General features: G+C 28.8%; 1 protein-coding gene across 1 annotated transcript; it reads right to left on the bottom strand.

Moving 5' to 3' along the window:
- Positions 1-451: 451 nt before the first annotated feature.
- LOC129976088 (sorting nexin-12-like) lies at positions 452-12,589 on the bottom strand. Its single transcript, XM_056089467.1, has 4 exons — positions 12,296-12,589; positions 7,993-8,088; positions 5,629-5,753; positions 452-1,137 (listed from the first exon to the last, which is right to left on the bottom strand). The coding sequence occupies exons 1-4, from the start codon at positions 12,473-12,475 to the stop codon at positions 1,032-1,034; spliced, it is 507 nt and encodes a 168-aa protein (XP_055945442.1). The 5' UTR covers positions 12,476-12,589; the 3' UTR covers positions 452-1,031.
- Between the last annotated feature and the right edge of the window lie 9,494 nt (positions 12,590-22,083).

Raw genomic sequence — 22,083 nt, 5'->3', positions numbered from 1 at the left:
GATGTTACAAATGAAACTTATACAGAAAAACTGATATTTTGATGACCGTTTTAGACAACTGGCTATCAAATTTGAATTTTATGATGTTAAAGCTTGTGTTCTCTATTGAATGTTCAACTACTCTAATGCAAAAATATTTTACCTTTACTCAAGTTTAAGGTAATCTCTGATGATCTATCACTACCCAAGACTACAATTTCGTCTGTATATTATGAAACTAAAAAAAATATTCTGAATCGATTAAAAAATAAAATGATTTAGAAGCATTACAAATTCATTCCAGAAAAACATTAATACTGCATACACAAGCTTGCTTTACAGAATGAAAAAAGAACAAGCATTTCTGAAATTGAAAACACAAGCACGTTGCATTTCCAATGCAATTTAATTTAATTTAATTTAATTTTTTTTTGCATACATGATAAACAATTTAATAAAATAAACAAAAACAGAAGATTTAAAATGTAATTTATTACCTATATATAGTTTACAACTTCATTGCAGCTAAGAAAAATGTACAATGTTCTTTTACACAAACAGTCAGAAAAAAACTGTTCTTTAGTAAAAAAAATTGAGTGATAAAACAAATAGCAAATATATAGAAATTTTTGAAATATTTCATTAAACAACAATCATGCTGGTTTAACAATCAATTTATATTCATAACCATGCAATCAAAAAACAAGAATCATTTTTCATAAATTTCACAAGGCATACTGGAATGTGTGATGAGATATATCTTACTTTCCAATTTCTTTAAATACATATAAATTTTTCCTATATTTGATTTAAATTCATACATAAATAATCTATTTATATTTTTTACCTGATAAAAATATTAACAATAACATTTTCAAGCCAATTTAAAGCCAAAAAAATAAAGCTTGCAAAACTTCATCAAGTTTCAATTATAAATAGATCAGAGAAAGAAGATAAAGAACAAACAATGCCCCCCTCAAAAATGAATGTACAACATCTTGAATCAAGGACTTCACAAAGTTGAACTCTAGTGCTGTTTTTGCTTATGATTTTCACGTGTTCCTTATTTTACCAGGAACATAATTTCTATCGATTGTTGGGTCTTGGAGGAACATGTGAAGGCATCGTTCATTTTGAGCCAAAGGATGACCGGCAACCCTAAAGTGAAAAAAAAAAGCATACAAGGAAAAATAAGCTCTACTTATTTTATGATATGGAAAAATTATACAGAAGTAAATATATGTTGGACAAAGATTTATTAGTCACTTTACAATTAGACTATATATATATATATATACAGCTCAGTTAATAATGAGCTAATGAAATTTCCAGGTCCAAAAGTTACAAGTTGGAAAATAAAATGCTTAATTTATAAAGGTGCAAATCCTATCTTAACAATTTGATGAAAAGTGTAAAACAATATAGCAAATACATAGTTAGTAATTCTTAAAAAATATCAACCAGCTAGCAATCTAGAATTAAGACATTCAGTCAACATTATGAAAAAGAAATCTTATTTGTTTTTTTTTTTAGGAAAGTTAATTATATTAATGAAAACTTAACACATTAATAGAATGATTTTTTAATTAATTTTTTTCTTTAAATTAATTTATTAAATAGTTTAGTTATTTAGCATGGATTAGGTCAGTATCAGTTTTCACTGTTTTAATTGAAAATTAAGAGAATTTCAGATGTATTCCAGTTTTTAAAAAAACGTAACTATGTATGTCATCAAAAATGTTGCAACATGCTGAACTATGCAACACTTTTTGGATCTGCCTACTATCTAAAACTTTATATTGTGTTTAGGTATTATTCAAAGTAATAATGCAAAAAACATTAGTAATCAACTTTTAGCTATTACAATTCAATGCAGAAATGTATACATCATATGAAAATGTTTTCTAAGAATTCAATTAACAATCCTAAGTTATTAAAAAGAAGCACATTAAAACACTGAAGGGGTTTTTTAATGCTATTATACTATACTCTTAATATTCCAAAATAAAATGCCTATAAAGTAACGAAAACATTGGAAGAACAAATTTTAAAAAAATAAGCAAATACAATACATACAATTAAAATTAATTCCATCTTTCAATCTATGGTCTTTTCCTATGAGCATGAACGACATTCACTTAAACTCTGCAGTGCATGAGAATGCTAGTTAAAATTTCTACGATGCACAAGTTCATTAATTTTTTTATATAAAGATTTAGAAAGCTCGGGAAGGTGCACTAAATTTGAAATGCAAAATTGAACACAATATTAAAGGAGATTATTTTTAAATTATTAGTTGTTATTTTCTTCCAAGAAAATAACAGACTGATATATGTAATATTCTTTAAATAATAATAATAAAAAAAAAAATGAGCAAAATTATTTTGAAAATGCTTTTTTAAATAACTTTGAAGGAAAGGGTCTTTGTAAATAGAAGAGCTAAACAAAACTTATAAGTTGAAAATGTAAATTACTAAAAAAGCAATTTTGTGTTTTCAGCAAATGACTAAGAAAAGCAATTTCTTTGACATAAATATTACCTGACTAACTGAAAGTTAAAAAAAGAAAAAAAAAAAAAAAAAAAAGAAAAAAAAAATGCTGTGCACTTAGTTCTAATAATATTCCATTCAATATCAAAACAATAATTGCCTCATTCAAAATATTTTTATTTTATTTCATTAATATTATAAAATTCATTACCTACTATGGCAAGTGTTTTTAACAGTGCCAAAATTTCTTAAAAATTTACATTCTTTTTATCTTACAAAATATTTTTTCAGAAACTTAAAATGAATTCAATAAATTATAATTAAATAATTCTCAAAGCCATGCCTATTGATATTCTCAAAATCTAGCTTTAAAAAGGTTCTATGACAGCCTTGAAGAAAAATGTAACAAAATTAGAAAACTTGGGGGGGGGGACATTTCCAACAGAGCACATCCTTTGAGATACAACTATTACCAGGTCTGTTGCATGTTAAAAATCTAATAACTATACTAAACAACTATTACCACACTATATTCTGAATGTAAAAAAAGCACAATTCAAAATTTTCAGGACTCTCATTGATTAGTCAAAATAATTGTAAATGACCCCTGCCACCTCAGAATTCTGTATTTCCAACTATTTCCCTTATTTTTCATTGTATTCAATAGTCTGATTTAATTGGTTAAACTGGGATAATAGGCTTTTAAGAGTTATTTTCACAAGTAACATCACAACATACAAGAAATATAAGTAATGACTTATCAATGAATATTGGGTTTGTTAGTAATGCTATTTTTGTTCCTTCAAGTTGTGAAAATTTCCTCACAATTGTCATGCAGTTTTTAATGAAATGAGCAAGAAAGAAATTCAGACATTCTTGTTCTAACTTTTCTGTGACAGGTGTGTCATATATGCATTTTAAACTTGAATAATTTCTAAATGCCTGGTTCTGTTTCACTACTCTTGAAATATAGTTTTAGTATCCTGAACTTCAGTTTGCTCATATTCAGCCAGACTTTGGTAATTTACAAATCAGCTCTTGTGGAAGAAAGGGGTAAGAGTAATGTAAATAAATGGGGCTTGGTTGTGTAACTTTCCATTTGACAGAATCATTCGCATTTCTTGCTGATTTTTTAAAAATTATTATGACTAACTATACTATTCTTTCGGGGTTTTGCCTTTTTGTATTTTACATAGCTTCCGTTGACATTTCAAGTACTTTTTTTATAATGGAAAGCTTTAGGTTCGGCTTATTATGGCAAGAAAACGCTTCTGTCAGAGGAAGAATGTGCTTGTATTATGAATGAATTAATAATACATTTAGATTAGTCAGGTAGCAAAAGTGACAATGTTAGGACTTAGGATCTTAGTGATGCAAAACCCACATCATGTGAGACGATTCCTTTCACATATGCTCCATCTAGGATAGAGGACTCCCGTCCTGAAAGGGTTAAATGATGCATAATTTGATTTTTTATATAAATGAAAATGGTTTGAAAAACACTTCTTTCTTAAAGATTTATCAATAACTGGTGTGTTAATTTCTGAGGTTGTAACAAGCTTTTCTGACTGAAAATTTTTCAAAGAAGCATAAGCTAAAGAAATCTTGCTGTATTATAAAAGATCAAAATCTTAAATTTTACCTTTTTCAGTACGAAATTTAAATTAACAAAAACAAATTCACAATTATATGAGGGGTGATCCAAAAGTTTACAAGCAGCAGTATTTGGAAAGTAGAAATTCTGGATGGGAATATTGTTACCCAGAGTTGAGACAGATGGCGCTAGTTGTCTTGGACTGGCCGTTCAAGCAGATAGTGTTAGTACTGAGACCTGAAACAGTAATGGCAAGATGTCTAGAGAAGTGGTCTCGCACAGAGGTGCAAGCTGCAATACGATTTCTATGGGCCACAAATGTGCCCCATCAGACATTCGCAGACAAATCATTGAAGTGTATAGGGGCGAAGCAATGAATATACAACAAGTGGCAAAATGGTGTCGTTCTTTTGAAGTGGGCAGAGAGCAAGTGGAAAACCTCCATATGGAAGCAAGTTGACATTTTCCAACTTCTGAAATATCTGAACTGAAAACACAGTAAGTGTTGAAGAAACGATCCAAGGGGATCGACAAGTAACCGTACACGAGATCACTACACAGTTTGGAATGAGCTAAGGTACCATGCAGCGTATATTGAGTTGCAGTATTCCAAAGTTCGTGCCTATTGGGTTCCATGTGCATTATCTAAGTAGCATAAAGCCACTTGAATGATGTGCCGCCTCACATTTCTTCAGTGATATCACATACACGGCCTACAATTCATTGATTACATCACTACTGGGGACTGCATCATTTCACCCCCCACATCTAAAACAGCCACAATGGAGTAGAAGCATGCTAGATCACCAATGAAGAAGGTGACACCCTCTGTCCGGCAGAGTTATAGCAACCCTTTTATGGGATGCAAGTGGTGTTATCCTAATTGAGTATCTGGTTGCCATGGTTGGCAACCAGATACTCAAATGGTTAGCCATACCATTAATGCCAGTCATTATTGTGACACCTTAACAAAATTGTGTGAAGACATCCGACGCAAACATCCTGGATTGGTGATGGAAGGTATTCTCCTGCATGAAAATGCCTGGCCCCACACAGCTATTGTTGAAAATGCTTAGGTGGAAGGTCTGGAGCCACACCACACCCCCCTTATACAGCCCCAATTTGGCTCCCAGTGACTATTTCCTTTTTCTGACATTGAAAAAACACTTATCCGAAACCAGTTTCATATCAAATGGTGATCAAAAAAAGTGCCGAGAACTGGCTCAATAGCCAGGACTTTATTATTAGACCAAAACGAGTTAAACAAATTGATCCAGAGATGTGATAAATGCCTCAACAGGTTTGGTGATTATGTAGAGAAGTGACTGCCACATACGTCTATTAATTACCATTGCATCCTGTGTATTGTTAATAAAGCATTTTTCCCATTGCCTTGTAAACTTTTTTTTTGGATCACCCCTCGTAACTTATAATATATAATCAATTTTTAACTAGTCTAAAGTCAAATTTTTACAGCAATAACAATGATATTTTCAGCCAGAAAATCAGAGAAAAGGGAATAAATGATTATATTAACAAAATTTATAATATGAAAAGACAGCATACTTATTTATGAAACTTTCTAACCCCTTTCTTCTATCTTCAATAAACTCTTCATCAAAAATGCCATCATCTCCTCTCAATGGAAGTTGTCGCTTCCAAGCTTTTCCAGGCAATGGAGGTACAACAATCTATTTCATGAAAAAGCAACAGTTTTACTATAATAGCACAGTAATAAAACTCAAAAATTTCATTAACTATTTTTAGACAGTTTAACAAATTAAGTCAAAAACATGAGTCAGGTTAGTAAAGGCAAATGGGAATGAATTTTACAGATAGTTATTTTCTTCAGTGTGAAATAAAAAGTGGAAGTTAAGCCTATAATTTATATATAGATGCATAATCTTGATCATAAAGGTTCACAGAACAAAATTCTCTTACAAAATTTATTAATAAATCAATTTAATTTATTGTGACATTTCCCCAACGTTTCCAATTATTCCAGAAATTAGAGGAACCGGGAATGTTGTCATGATTACAATATAAAATAAGCAAACTGATTTCAAAAGATAGCAGTCTACTATTCAAAATTTATTCTAACTATTCTCAAGTACTATACTTTAAATGCATATCAGATGTAGTCAAAGATGGGCATAGAACAGAAGATTAACTACTCAAAGGCAAGTACTTCAATTTAAAATTCACGCTTATCACATTTAAATTCTTCTCCTGATTTTTGTAAATGGCCACAACCAACCATTATCGGGCATTGCAATTACTTCAATTGAAAGTCTAACGACATCAATGGAATTCTCAGTACAAAGAAAATGTTTAATACTTATGATAACAGTTATAAATCTATATGCAAGACCTTAAATTAACAGTCTAAACAATCAAAATTTGTATAAGGACAGCTAAATTTGAAAATTTTAATACCCAAGCTGGAGATGCATATTTTAGTACTAATATTCTATTTGAACTCCCACCATCATGAAGTTTAAATGTTAGCACGATTCTACTAAGGAATTATCTTTAAGATTTGACTTTGTAAGGGCTCCACGAATGGAATATTTTAGAATTTAGAGAAAGGATTTAAATAAGTAACTGCCATCAATATGGAAATATTTATCACACTTTCGGTCCATAGATATTATGACTTGCAGATTTCATGATGAGTTAGTAAATAAGTCATATATGTCTTCGATTATACTACAAATAAAATTTAACATGACCAGGATCAAAAATGTAAATTGACTTCAGTACAAGCTTACCAATTTAATAATCTAGATTAATTTTATTTATACTTATTTACTAGTAAAGTATTACCTAGGAATACTTTAGTTATTAAACTTTCTTTCATGATTCCTCATAAGATCTGGCAAAATTGATGACAGAATAATGTTATGTTCTAAGTGAATTTGTATTTCATACTTCCCTTCAAGATAGCCTTTCCATTATTTTAATATGTGGCAATATCCATTGTTAAAAAAAAGACTGAGCAAAAAAAAAAAAAAAAAAAAAAGCTATTAAGCATTATGTTAAACATGAGCTGATACTCTGCTGCAATCTATCTGTCTTTTAGATTTCTTCCCTAAATTCCTTTTCATTGGTTTTCTTGATAAATACATCGCTACTTCTTTCAATCTCTAGCGTACATCTAGTATAGACAGCTTTATAATTAGTATCCTTTTTTATTTATTACATTCAACATCAGAAGGTAAAAATCTGAAGAGTATTTTCTTAGCACATCAAGAAATTTAAGCCCTTTTATATCATCTTTTTCTAACCTTAAGAACTTTTAAGATGCTCAAAGCCTTCAAAGTTAAGTATTTTTCATATGCATCTTTCATAATTTTGCCAATTTTATTGCTTCATAATATTATACTGCTTTCCAATTTCAAATAAGTGTAAACTTTTATTGTGCTCATAATATTTAAACACTAATATAAGTTATCACAAGCAAATGGATAGTAAATTTTAATACTTTACACTGCATCATTTTTTTAATGACTAATTTTACATAAAAAAACAAGCATTTTTTACTTTATTAGAAGAAAGAAATGTTAGAGCAAACAAATAAAAATAAAATAAAAACGTATGCTAAATGAAAGTGTAGATTCATCTAAAAGAAAAATATGAAAATCCCTTAATAACAATAATAAACACAGATATATCCTACCAACAAGCAGTATGAATTTAAAATGCATTTGAAATATAATTTATTTATTAAGAACCCATTATTTCATTCCAGAAATTATAGTATAAATTTTTAATTGTATAAATTTGTAAGGTTCTTTTGTATAGACTTGTGTTACATAATTCATCAATAACCAATTAATTCTTAACTATATTTTATCTATAGTATGCCTTAAAGTATACTTGATAACATGAATAAATAACAAAAGAAGATAAATTTTGCAACATAATTACTTTGCTGTCTCTTTCCAATTCATTTCTTAACCATTCAAAATCACTATATCTTCTCCGAACACTTGAATCCTTTAACTTAAACACTGGCAAGTTTGTCTGAAATAAGAAATGAAATACAGATATTAAAGGTTATATATGTGTACTTTATTTATAATACAAATTTCCTAAAAATACTAAATTCAAAATTTAATAAGAAAATAATTTTTCTTTTCTGTTTAAATTTGGTTAACTCAATAGCCAAAATATCTACATACAATCTATTAACCCTTAACTGGGGACGTGTGGTCTGCGAGACCGCTAGCGATGAATTTTCTATCACCCCTATTCTATTTTTAGCTCAATTGAATGGATTGACCCTGTAGCTTCCTGTTTTGTGACCTTGAATACACGTACACTTTTTCAACCGATTTCAGCAGATGTTTTTAAAAATAATTCAGTTATTTCTTCGAGCGCAGTCTCTAAGACCGCATCTCCCTGTTAGTGTCCCAGTGATAAACAAGGCTTAGCAGATGGCGATAAAACTTGGGACCCGAAATATCATCCAGTTTACTGATCCTATTATGAAGCAGTGCTCCAGACACTTTTAAATGAAGCAGAAAGTGATTTTAGTGATAAGGATAATTGTACAGAAGCGTTTTTCGATGAAACTTCGCATTGAACTGATTTTGATATGTATGTTCAAACATAATCAATTTTTCTAGTGATAATGTATTTTGAAAAATTTATAAAATACATTAATATACCAAGATATATATATACAGAATTTATAGGTTGATTTTTATACTAGTTCTTAACCTGTATGTTTAAAATGCCCTAGAAAACAGTGCTATGAAAGTCACACAAGCCGATAAAAAAGGGACCAATTTTACCCATTGTCATTTTTTTATTTTTCATATAATCGTTGAATTTAACATTATATTGTCTTATATATACCTTCATATACTGTAAAAATAAATATGATGTAAAAAGTAATATGCTTTTTCAAGAATATTATTTATTGTAACATGTAATTTGAGAAGAAAATGTATGTTCCAACGCATTTACTTTTTTCAATGACAATATATTTTGAAAAATTTTTAAAACATATCTATATATCAAGAAAAATATCTGCAAAATATATTGGCAGTTTTTCATACTAATACATTCATTAGAAAATTTTATTCGAGTCTAAATGAAATGCGGTCTCTTAGACCGCACCTCCCCAGTTAAGTCCTAAAATTTCCCCTCCCCAGTTAAGGGTTGATTACAATTGTCAAAATAGCAAAAATAATTTAATTCCCCAAAACCAGGATTATACATTTTCTATACTTAAATGTACTATATATAATTTACAGAAAAATGCTTTGCTAAATGATTAAATTTATAGTTAGAGAACTTATGGGCTAATAGTAAAATTAATAATTTTTAATATGAAAATAATGGATAAAAAATATTCTTTTAGATTGAATAAGCTTATAAATAATAAATGTAAAAAAGTACATTATTTATAATCTCTAAAACCAATACTAGATAAAAATTATTAAAAACTTTAGAAAAACTACTTTTATATAAATGCCAGTTCATGCAATTTTATATCAACAGACAAATTACATAACTTACTTTGAAATTGCAAAGACATAAAATGAGATTACATATAATATACACTTTATTTGTATGATCTTGTAAACATTTCAGCAAATCTTAAAATCATGTAAATTATATTCATAAAATACAGACAAATAATAAAAAATTTATATCAATATCTAACAATTAACAAAGATTGTTCTAGTTTGAAAGCTTGGACACATATTCATTTCTTTGTATTGCAGTTTTAACCAATTTATTTATAATTTTCAACCTTCTCGCTTATAAGCGAGGCTGTTCTTAATGCAAACCTTTAAAAGTTTAACAGCTTATTTTTTTCTAAAATTTATCTTTTTCAATTCCAAAAAATATCCAACATATTTAAATTATCAATACAAACAATTTTTTAAGATTATACTTTTTTTTAAACTTTAGTTAGAAATGTTTAAATATATACAAATTACTATTTTAGGAAGAAAACTATAAAATATATTTATGACTGTACTCAAAAAGTGCAAAACTGTCTACCTTCAATAATTTTACACAGTGTAATTATACATTCATTATATATTCTAGATTAATATATAATGAACTCGCAAGAATCATAAAATACAATGTTGTTAATTACAACTTAGTCAAAGTATAGATTTTATATAAAATAATTTATTAACTATAAAGATTTAATTTCATCAGTAATTTATAAAAATATACTTTAGAAATTTTATTAGAATTTATGACATCTATATATAAATAAAAATTTAATTTGGAAAGCAAGGCAATTCTATAATCTTCTAATCATCCAAAAATGTAACGAGTAATAAATATTCATATTTAAAACAACCAGTTTGCAATTAACAGTTAATATAAAAAATATTTTTAACGAGGAAATTGTTATGATTAAATTTTCAAAATACATGCATGGTATTTCCATAGGCTCTTGAACAATAAGAAGTAAGCACAAGTTAAATTATTTTTTCAAGGAAAGAAGATAAAGACAACATCCAAAGAATTCTCAAAATTATAATTTTGAATTCCAAAATATAATTTAAGATATCTTTTCTCAAAAAATTATGTTTAAGCATATATAATAATATACACTGTCCATTTAAATATCTCAAGTCTACCACTTTTCAACAATTCTACCTTGCTAAGAGACAAGATATGAAAGGACGAGCGTATTTCCGGAATTCTTTGACTTCTGCTCCATTAGATACTTTACCCATTAATTTGTTTCCCCCTCAAATGTAATATGAATGTTGTGTTTTCATCCTACTATCTTATTTTAATTCAAAATCGAATACTGATTATTTATAATGGTTAGTTCAGGGCAAATAATCTTCTAGAAAAATATTTTATTTAATATCTTTAAAGATGACAGTTTATCTACTGTTGTTAATAAAGATGTTATCAAAAATTCAACAAAAAAATATTTAACATTAAAAAATAATTTTGTAAAAAGTAAATTATCAAATTTTAAGAACAAATCTTTTATTTATTCATTAAATTTAATGTTTAAGCCCCTTATAATAAATAAAAATTGTTCTAAAGCATTTTATCATGCTTAAGTACATTTTATGACAAGATTACAAGTTATCTGCAGTTTTTATGCCTCCAAACTCTGTGGATCTCATACTATTGTTAAATGTAAGCATCTCTTATCTTTTCATTCACCCCTTATTTTGATTAAATAAACACACCCTGGCATATGCTGGGAGGGTTTTCGAATCCAGGAATGAACAGTAATAAAGTCACTTACATAAATATTCATCATATCCTGCTTATAAAATATCATTATATGGAATTCACTGCTACAACAAATCAACAGTTTTCATTCTACACTAAAAGAAATAAAAACTATTTGATAATTTTAACAAATATATATATATATATATATATAAAGCATGAATTTAGAAATGTTAAAATCATACAAAAGTAGTATGAAATGCCTAGAAAACCTGTATTGCATTCATACTTTTCATTCCTTTACAATATGCACTTGCATTATTAGCTAAAAAATGCTTTAAAGGAAATAGGTATTTCATCTTTTACTGCTTTCTCTTCCAACCGAAATGTCAGTTAAAATGGCAATTACATTAAGTAATTATATTACATTTTCCTGAATTTTAATTCTGTGGAAAACATAATATACACTTAAGGTATCCTACTAAAAATTAAATCTTCCCTCATGAAACAAAAAATTCAACACATCTAACAGCTTTACAAAACCATTGTCTCATAAAAGTTTAAAATTTATACCTCAACTATTCAATAAATTTATACCTATAACCTTCTTCAGTAAGGTTAATTTTCAGACAAGCAATTCTGATCTGGATCATTCACTAGAGATACAGCAAAAGCTTGATGTTCAGAAAAGATAACTACATTGAAAGCTTAAGAAATATAAAAGAAACGATATCGTTATGTTCCACGGTTAAAAAAAGTAGTCATAGATACAAACATGATTTATTTGTGTAACTACTGAAATATTCGTTTGAATTCTTTGTTAAATTAATGATAATGTCCAACGTTAAATCAATTTTAATGTGTCGAAAGTATATATACAGTGGCGTTACTTTTTATAAAATATGTAATAGTGAATGACAACAAAATAAGTTAGTCGCACAAACAGAAAGGTCACTGTACTTCATTGTTGGTCACGTCCGGAGATACATTTGAAAATAACAACGGAAACTAAAAGAAAAAAAATCATAATATATGACAGATCTTAAATATTTCTTACCCTTAGGCGTACTTCATAGTCAGTATAACGTTTTCGGGCTACCCCATGAGTAATTGGATTGAGTACGTCAATTTCAAGGAAATTAGCAGGCGCTGCATAAGCATCATCTAAAGTCTGTTTTTTGGGTTGAAGTCTACGTGTGGCATCTTGAGGAGGTCCTTCGGTTGTACCATCCATCATTTTTGACACTGCTAGAAGACGTACAGCACAAGGGACGAAACTTTATTCAACTTGCAAAATTTTCGGGGAAAAAACTAACACCGAGACTTCATTGGGGGCGGTTGATTCCAAACTGCTGCCAATTCTCATTCCAAGTCTCAAATTAAAAACTAAAACCTTATGCTTCTGTTTTCCTAATGATCACAGACAAAGTGAAATGGAGCTTTTTAAATAAAATAATAATAATCATTCAAGAAAAGTAATTAAAATATTTAAAATGTTTTGGAAATTCAATTTTGTCTAATTAGAAAGTAAAATTTCAACGATCACGTGATTTTCATGATTGGTCCAAATATTTCTAATCCGCATGAAATTAATAAAAATTCTGCAATTTTACTTTAAAAAATTGAATAATATAAATGTTTGGACTCTATCTAATGACTATTTATTATTCCTTCTCCTCTTTGTTCTTTAAATATCCGATTGCATATTAACAAGTGTTCTGTAGAATTCAATGCCATGGCATGTATAATCAACGGGAGTGATATCCCCGAAACATTAAGGTTTTCCCCGTAATTGTAATTTTAATAGGAAGGTCACATAACAAAAATAATTTATTTAAGCCATTACCGATTTGAGTTATCTCGTTTAAATATATGTAAGAGAATAGATTGACAGATAATAAACCTGTTTACGGGTTTGGTTCAAAATTACAATGCAGAGAGGAGGGGGCAGGACGTTCTCGGGTTTGACAACCCAGATGTTTATCTAGGATGTCAAAATTCGGCGGGAGGGGAGAGGCGTTTTAGATGCAAGTATGAAAAAAAATAATAAGATGTTAAATATCCAATTCAGTGAGTTTTATACACATGAATTTTTATTTTCGTTTAAAAATTTACAATTGGTATTTATATAGTTTATGTCTAGAAATTAAAAGTATTTATAGTTCTTAATTCTAAAGAATGTAACAATAAAGTTTAATCAAGTAACCAAATATGTTTTAACTACGAATTATATACGTCTTATGGGAGAACGAAAAATTTCCACATCAGTTCTGTGAGATTGTGTTATCACAATATTTAAAGATTCCATGGAGAGGACTGGAGGGTGATTTTTTAAAAAACATTATTACAGTAAACTGCATATATTGAAGAAGAAGAGCTGCCTTTACGGGAGGCACAAATATATGGAAACTATCGAGAATAAATATCTTATTATTTGAGTGTTAAGAATTCTTAGTTTTAAGTAAATAAATAAATCATTCAAATATTTTCATAAATAATTTTATAAATAATAAATAAAATAATTATAAATTTAATTATATATATTTATGTAAATATTTATAAATAATAGAATAATAATTCCATAAATATTTTCATAATTTAATAAATAGTTTCATTTATTTAAATCTAAGCATATTAAATAATATAAATTTACTAAATAAATTTACGTAAACAATATAAGTTTCCATAATTTCGAAAAAATATATACAAACTAATAATTGACTTTATTCATGAATTAAAGCAGAATGTCTAATGCGCTCACTACATAGAATTGCGCATTGGTAAGTCGCTGCTTTAATTTGTTTGGACAGGAATAGGAAACAATACCTTATGTAGACTTCTTTATTACTTCTTATAAAAAGACAGTTTCATTATACATTGATGATGATAACAAATATAAGTTTATATTAAGTATAATATTTAATAATTTTGGTTCATTTTTAAAGGTAATTACGTCTGCGTTAAATCTATTTATTTTTTTAGATACTGTTTTATAGGATAGCGATTACCGAATCAAATCAATAAAAGTATTTTTAAATTGATTGTTTCATTGATCCAAAAAGATGGTTTATTAAATCAATAAAATAATATAACAAATTTGAATTTATTCAATAAATACAATTATTTATATTTTAGTTTTCTGAAAATAAGTATTTGAATCAATAATGTGAACAATTGCACAAGTTTTATACATTTCATTATTTCTATAAAAAGGCTTTGTAATGTATTTGATATCTTGAACTGAAGAAAAATCTATAAAAATAAGGAAATATGTGTTTTTAACGATTATGAAAATGAAATAAGTTTTTAGTAATTATTTATGAATTGACAAATTATTTGTTTTTATACAATACATATATTATTACACTATATTCTTTTTTAGATTTAAATTGCTGAGAAAATTAACTTAAACTAACGGAAAAAGACTCCGAAAAACTTTCTTGCATGCTCTCTAATAAAGGTAGTATTATTCTCCAAAGCATACTACTTTATTTAAAAGTATAAAAGAAAGGGAGAATTATTCGGAGAAACTACTATCCCTGGTTTAGTTATCGCGTTCATTTGCACTCGAACAGCCGAACAGACAGATTTGCTCTGATTGCATTTCATTCAAAGTTTAATAGAAATCTGAAAATATGGTATTACGTTCATGCACCAAATTTCATCCGTCCAGCTCAAAATGTTTTTAAGTTACCGTGCTCATAGATAGAGGGACATAATACCAAAAAATGTGTTTTTGAAAGTCAGAGGGACGTAAAAGTGGAGATTCGTCAAAAGCTGGAGTTCCAATTTTTTCCAAATTACAATATTCTCTTTTAGTAATCCTCATAGAAAAAGTTAAAAGTGAAAAAGTTAAAACACTGTGCGTCTATGAAATTGGAATCAAATCATCAAAAAGAATTTGAGTTCTGTGGTTCAAAGCTTTAAGTACTTTCTCATTAAAATTGCAATTAAGAATTTTAGCATCACATTGGTCTAGAAGTAAAATCTCGGTTTCGAAATAATAGGATTTTGAATTCCATCAGAGCTTCACATCACTCAGCATAACATATTCATCTATCAACAAATATAAATTAGGACGAATTTCATATTTAGTTACCCGAAAGGGAAATTATTTCTGCCAAAAATTTTACATGCTTTTCCTTTTCCTTTTTTAAAAAAAAAAAAAAATTATTTCTAAGTTTTGTTTCAAAATGGCATGAAGATAAATAAATAATTCCTAACATTATCATGCTAGGAATTATTTATTTATAGGAATTATTCAGGATTCCATGGATTCCATCAGGATTTCATTCCATGCTAGGAATTATTCAACTTGGAGTTTCAAATCTCCTTTAACTTTTTGAATATTAAAAGTCGTTGATCTGTATAATTCATCTTGATATTTTAGCAAGCGCATTGATTCTCATTTATCCATTGCATATTAGTAAAAAGAAATATCCCAAATTGTGCATCCCACATTTGTGATATAGAAAAATATTGAAATATTCTATAATATCTATTAGCATCGCATTATATATGCCCTTAACCCCTTACCTGCCGAGGATAACTTGCGAGATTCGGTCCCCAGTGCCACGTATATATATGTATATAGTTATTTGCGAGACATATATATACGCCAGGGGCAGTTAACACATTGACTTAGGGAGACGTATATATACGCCCGCGGCAGGCAAGGGTTTAATTACTTATACAGAAATAAAATTCTTTAAGTTGTCTAATTATATTACTAATTTCTTGCTTTCTTCCAAGAGATCAAGTGACATTTCCTCATAATGTTAGAAAATGCGATATACAATAACTTTTTCATATGAGATATACAAAAACAGCTGTCAGACTCAGGATCCAGAGACAGCATTTTCTGATGATTTAACTTCACAAATTGATTATGGGGAGGGGATTACTCAGTAAGATGTAGGTACTTCTTTGTTACTCCTCGATCTTCACTTCCATCCCATTAGATGCATTTTCTTTCATCTCACTCATATTTTAACGAAATAAACGCTTCCTAGTGCATACGCTGAGGCGGCGCAGAATGTTTCCATATCTGATAAATGACAGCAGATTAAAACAATTTGGTATGCAGCATTTGCACCATGTTACATACATCTGAATAAAATTTTGGATGGAATTTATCAGTAGAAAGTCAGTGTCTGATGCTTTTTATGAACGCTGTAATTCAATAATATGACGAACTGGATATCTGAAATCCGGACATAACTATACGACTGAATTGTAAATCTATATCAAAATGTGAATCAAATTCTTTGGGTTGCCTCCAATGTTGTCAAGTGGTAAGTGACTACGTTAAAAAGTCAATATTTTGAGAAATCAAAAAAATATGCATTATAAAATTTCAATTAAAATTAAAATCTATTTCAGAAAACAAACTAAAAAATTAAAAATTATTTCTGAATCAAACTAAAAAAGATACAATACTACAAAGATACAAAAAAATACAGTAGAGAGCATTAATGCTGCTACTACTAAAACACAGATGAACTTAACCAAATTAGTAAAAATGCAAAGTTAATATTAGCAAAAAGAATAAATATAGAATCAAAAAGGAAGAAATTAAGAATCTGGCCTGAAGACTTTCTCAATACCAGACCCCTCACAGAAAAAATCCTCTGTTTGAATCCCTGCCTGAGGGCGATCGTTGAGAAAGTCTTCAAGCCGGATTCTTAATTTCTTCCTTTTTGATTCTATATTTATTCTTTTTGCTAATATTAACTTGGTATTTTTACTAATTTGGTTAAGTTCATCTGTATTCAGAAAGTCTTCAGGCCGGATTCTTAATTTCTTTCTTTTTGATTCTATATTTATTCTTTTTGCTAATATTAACTTGGTATTTTTACTAATTTGGTCAATATTTTGAGAATGTATGGATTTTTTAATGTAATATTCTTAATGTTTCAATAGGTTTCTTCCTAAAACAGTTAGAATTTTGTTTCGATGTCCATTTTTTTGGAAGATACGCTGCCTTTTATATTTGGATTTACATAAGTTTTAATGCTATTTTCTCAAATTCTAATCTTTGGTGGAATTTTTTTGCGAAAAACTTCATAAATTAAAATCTAATGGTAAAATAATTTCTGAATATGTTCTATAGTTCCTTAACTAGAGAATAAGTAATCTATTCTTTTATAAATATTTTATTATTGTTTTAGTGATTCAGAAAGTGAAAACAAAATGAAAATTTCGTATTATGAATCAGTCCAATATTTAAAGAATGGATAGAAATTCAACTTGTTTGTTGGCTTAGGAACTACAATTTTAAGCAAATCATTTGGAAAAAAAAAATTCTAAACTAGAAGGCTTTTGCTTTATACCTCTTTTTACCAAAAAAAGAGCCCTTTTTTTACAATTTTTAAAATTTTCTGCCATTTTACTGGTATATTTTGTTTTCACAGATGTTTTCTTAATTTTTTTTTTTTTTTTATGCAAACATTAAAAAATATAACTATTTTCGAACATTTTAAAGAAATCATCCCCAGCTTGGTCACATACTTTAAACGCGTATGTGAACACAACCATTCAAAAATGAAACGTGCCAGATAATTGAAATTTGAAATCTGACGAAAACGAAAATATAGACTAGTAAGAAATTCAAACTTAATTGATCAAAAGGAAAAAAGTTCATAATAGAAGCTTATAGAAAAACATGGGTTTTTGGAAAAACGCTTTGAAAAAGATATTGCATTTCATTTCCTTCATCAAATTTGAAAGCCAAACTTAAAACATGTCATTGTATGAGTATTAAAAAAAAAAGACCCTCAGATCATAAAATCAGATTCTAGCTGATTTTTATAATCTCTACTAATAATAAAATCCAATGTGTATCTATCTGTCTGTTGGCGCTGTATGATATAGTCCTAGAGATAGAATTTTCAGCTCAGATATGTTTTGGAGAAGTTACATCTCTATTTATTTTCTAAAATTTTGATTTGAATTTCAATTAATTAAAAATTATGCAACATTTAAACTTTTTTAAAAAAATAAATACTCAAGATTACAAGAAATATGTAGCACAAAATTAATTTTAATATCATCTTAAAATTTAAAAAATATCTTTTTAATGGTATTAATTAAATTGTCATTTAATTTCTTTCTTTATTTTAAAGATTTGTAAAAAATCTAATGCATAATTAGCAACTGTACTTTACATTGCTGTAATGAAATTCAAAAAGTTTTTCATTGTTTTTTTTATAAATATTTAATAGTGTGTTTCTCTTCCACAGTTGAATCTGAGATCATTCCTGTTGACTTTAATTTATTCTTTAGTTAGTTGCCTTTGACGACCAGCTGGTTCGGGGGGATCAATGCTCGATAAAATATTTAAATAAATATTTTATGTAGCTTAGTCTCTTAATAGCTTCTTCAAAAAATATTTTTAAGCTTCAAAGTTTGATAGGCATATAACTCATACTAATAAAGACTTTAAATCACACAGTTCATTGTATTTATCTATTCAATCTTCTGTCAGTTCTCGTATTCTAGTATTCCACATATTCTAGTATTACATCATCAAGAAATGATTAAAAATTATATTATCTTGTTATCCTCGCTACACTATTATACGGATGCCAATGTAATCAATGAACAGGATGGCTGCAAGGCTACTATAGTCTGTGTATTTTCTACAGGCGGTTCAAGGTCACATTTTCTACCGCGTTACTGGTATAAGACAACCAATAACAAGGTAGAAAATATGACCTTGAGCCGCCTACAGAAAATAAAGACTATAAAATACACCAATAAAGGTCTGTCACAAACACAATTTGTTGTTGTGACTTATGGCACTTTACAAGCCCGCTGACAGTTATTTGTCAGCCATTTAAACCGAGTGAGCGACTCTTGTTTTTTCAGTAGCGCCATCTAGGACTAAAAGCACGACTTAACTACTTCATGCATCACATTCGCTTGCACAACTCCATTTTACAGGAGGACACATTCACACACCTCACAGAGGAAAAACAACCATGTCGGAACCGCGACTCGAACCCGGAACGCCCACACCAATGGGAAGACGCGCTGCCCCTGCGCCAGGACGCCGGCACAAATAAAATTTAAAATTACTTACAAAAGAAATAATGGATATCACATTATGCAGAAGAGATTCAATTAAAATGAATTGAAAATAAATGTTTTCAGTGAACAAATTAGTCACCGAAAGTAACTAGTGAATATATATGATTCAAATTTTTGAGAATCTGATCTTTCAAAACATGCACTGCAAAAATAATTGTAAGATTTGCATTTATTTCACAATTTCAATCTGTATTTTTTTTTTAAATTTAAAATCTTATGTGCAACTGATTGCCATATTTCCTATTATGATGATGTATCCTCTTTGTTTTTATAATTAGAACAATTTTGTTGTATATCTCGGATTCTTTAATATTTTAATGCCAATTTTATTTTCAACTACTTATGCTTGGATATTTCATCTGTATAAATATGGAAAAGGAGAGAAAAAAAAAGCGAATCACTTTTCCGATGGGTACAGAGGAATGAAAATGACAAGTGAACAGGTGTTTTTACCGTTGAAAAATGCATGACAGATTATTTGATGTCGTTCATAAGGCGCCATTTTGCTGAATCATTTTCTTATTTTTATTTTCAGTTGCATCATTTTGATGTTGGTTTTGCAACCGCAAAGACATAATAAATTATTGACTAAATAAAAGAAGTCATCGAAGAAGTGTTTTGCGTTGTTTTGAAACAGAAAAAAAAAAGAGATTTTTTTACTGTTTATATTGTTAATTATTTAGAACAATAATTGAAAGAAGTCATAAAAATATTGTAAAAAAATTCTGTTTAAGGAAGATTCAAAGCATCATACATAATAATGTTTTAGGTTTTTTTTTCATTTGTCTTTTTTCTAAAAATTTACTCTTAATAATAACAAAGTGCATATATATATATATATATATATACCGCCGCAACAGCAACATTGGCGGGAACTGTGATTGAGTCCTAAGGGCCATCACCAGCCACGGTACAACCCTTCCCTTTGGAAGTACGCCCCGACATCGATGGGAAGAGCCGACCCCCACCTTTTACTGCATCCACCAGGGTAGCAAGAACCAACCACCATACTGGAAACTTCTCATCCTCAATTGCGATGTGCCCCCCCCCCCCCAGTTGGAGATACGAGAAAGTAAATATTATACAAAATATTATCTTTGAAAAGTGTTAAAATTTAAGGAAAGAAATTGCTTGACAACTGAAATTTCTGTCAAACTGAAAACGATATTCACTTTAGAAAATGACTAATTCTGAATGTTGTAGAATGATTTAGTTTATTGTTTTCTGTCACATTTAGAAGGGGAAAAATAGAGTGACTTTTCATGTTAAACCCTCTATATGTTCAAGAAACAGATCGTATAATGTCTCAATTTGTATCCTTCCAGATATACTTAAAGCCTTGATAATAATGATAACATAGTGACTTGGTTTGACCAAAGTGTTATTTTTGACACTTATCGTTTCTTAACATTTTATCTATTCAGGAATCTTCTAAAAAGTCACTTAGAGTTAATCGTTGAGTAGGATAAGAAGATCCTGCAAAACGGCTTTGTTTAATGTTCAAGTGAGAAAAAAAAATTCAGCTAGATGTAAATCATTGCCACAAAGAAGATGTGTACTTTTTCTGGAAAAAAAAGAAGAAAAAAAAGGCAAGATGTATGGGCTAAAAATGGCCAAACGAACAGATAAATCAGATGAGTCATTCAAAGTAATTTAATTTAGTACACTAACAAAGAAAACTTTAAAGAAATAAAAATTTAGATGGTCAATTAATCATTAAAAAAATTTACTTATATATACTTATTGGTTCGTCTCTTGTGTTATCTTAAACTTGCTTGTTAAAACTCATGCTAAACGGTCGCGTTGTTCTTTCTGGCGTAACACGTGCGCTGATTCTCGATAGACAACATATGCATTTGCCATATTTTGTTTATATATTAATTCAACAACAATGACAATTAAATACTCCCATTCTCATTTTTAATGGCTGTCATTTTTCGATGTCTTTAACACTGTCTACATAATACTGGGTTAGCAGAAACGAATGACCTGAATTTAAAAAAAATATTTTTTCAATACTATTATACATGACATAAGGACTAACACATGAAAATAAAGAAAAAGACCCAAATTTTGTTTTTAACATCGCTCACCAAATGGCACGTATCTTGATATGTTAAAAAACCGGTTATTTCAATAATTACACAAGGAGGATAAAGAAAATTTTATCTTCCAATATGATGAGGTTCCATCTCATTCGGGTTGGGAAGTTCATAGCATATGTTGTTAAGAATTCAGTTAACCACATGTTCATCCCGGGCCGAGCTAGCTGCCAATCAAGTAAATATCACGTGGTCTCACTGTTGATGTTAGTATATTTTTTTTTTTCTAGCAGAAGAGAACTTGACTCCTGTACTAGGGGGAGTGTGATCTCGGCTCTCTCCCGAGAAATTTTAAGTGTAGTTCTCTAGGCCTACTACACTATGGCGTAATCATGTGCCTTTTGTTGTTGACGTTACCAATAAACCACATAAAAGACAACATGTGTCTTCAAGTCATTTCACCCAGACCACAATCTTCACTATCAATAAATTATTGTGTAATCAAGAAAAGCAACAATAATTTAATTTTTCAGTGGTTTCTGATTCATTCTAATGGAGATTATACTTGGCATACATTTGGCATTGATGTTCATACTTGGAACATATTTTGTCATATTTATACATATATTTACACAAATATATAAATGCATGTATTTAGTACATTTGGCTACTATCTGGCTAAAGAAATGTACCAAAATGCTTCAATTACAAT

The sequence above is a fragment of the Argiope bruennichi genome, chromosome 7 (genome assembly GCF_947563725.1).
Source record: "Argiope bruennichi chromosome 7, qqArgBrue1.1, whole genome shotgun sequence".
Taxonomy (NCBI): domain Eukaryota; kingdom Metazoa; phylum Arthropoda; class Arachnida; order Araneae; family Araneidae; genus Argiope; species Argiope bruennichi.
This window is presented reverse-complemented; position numbering and strand designations above follow the sequence as displayed.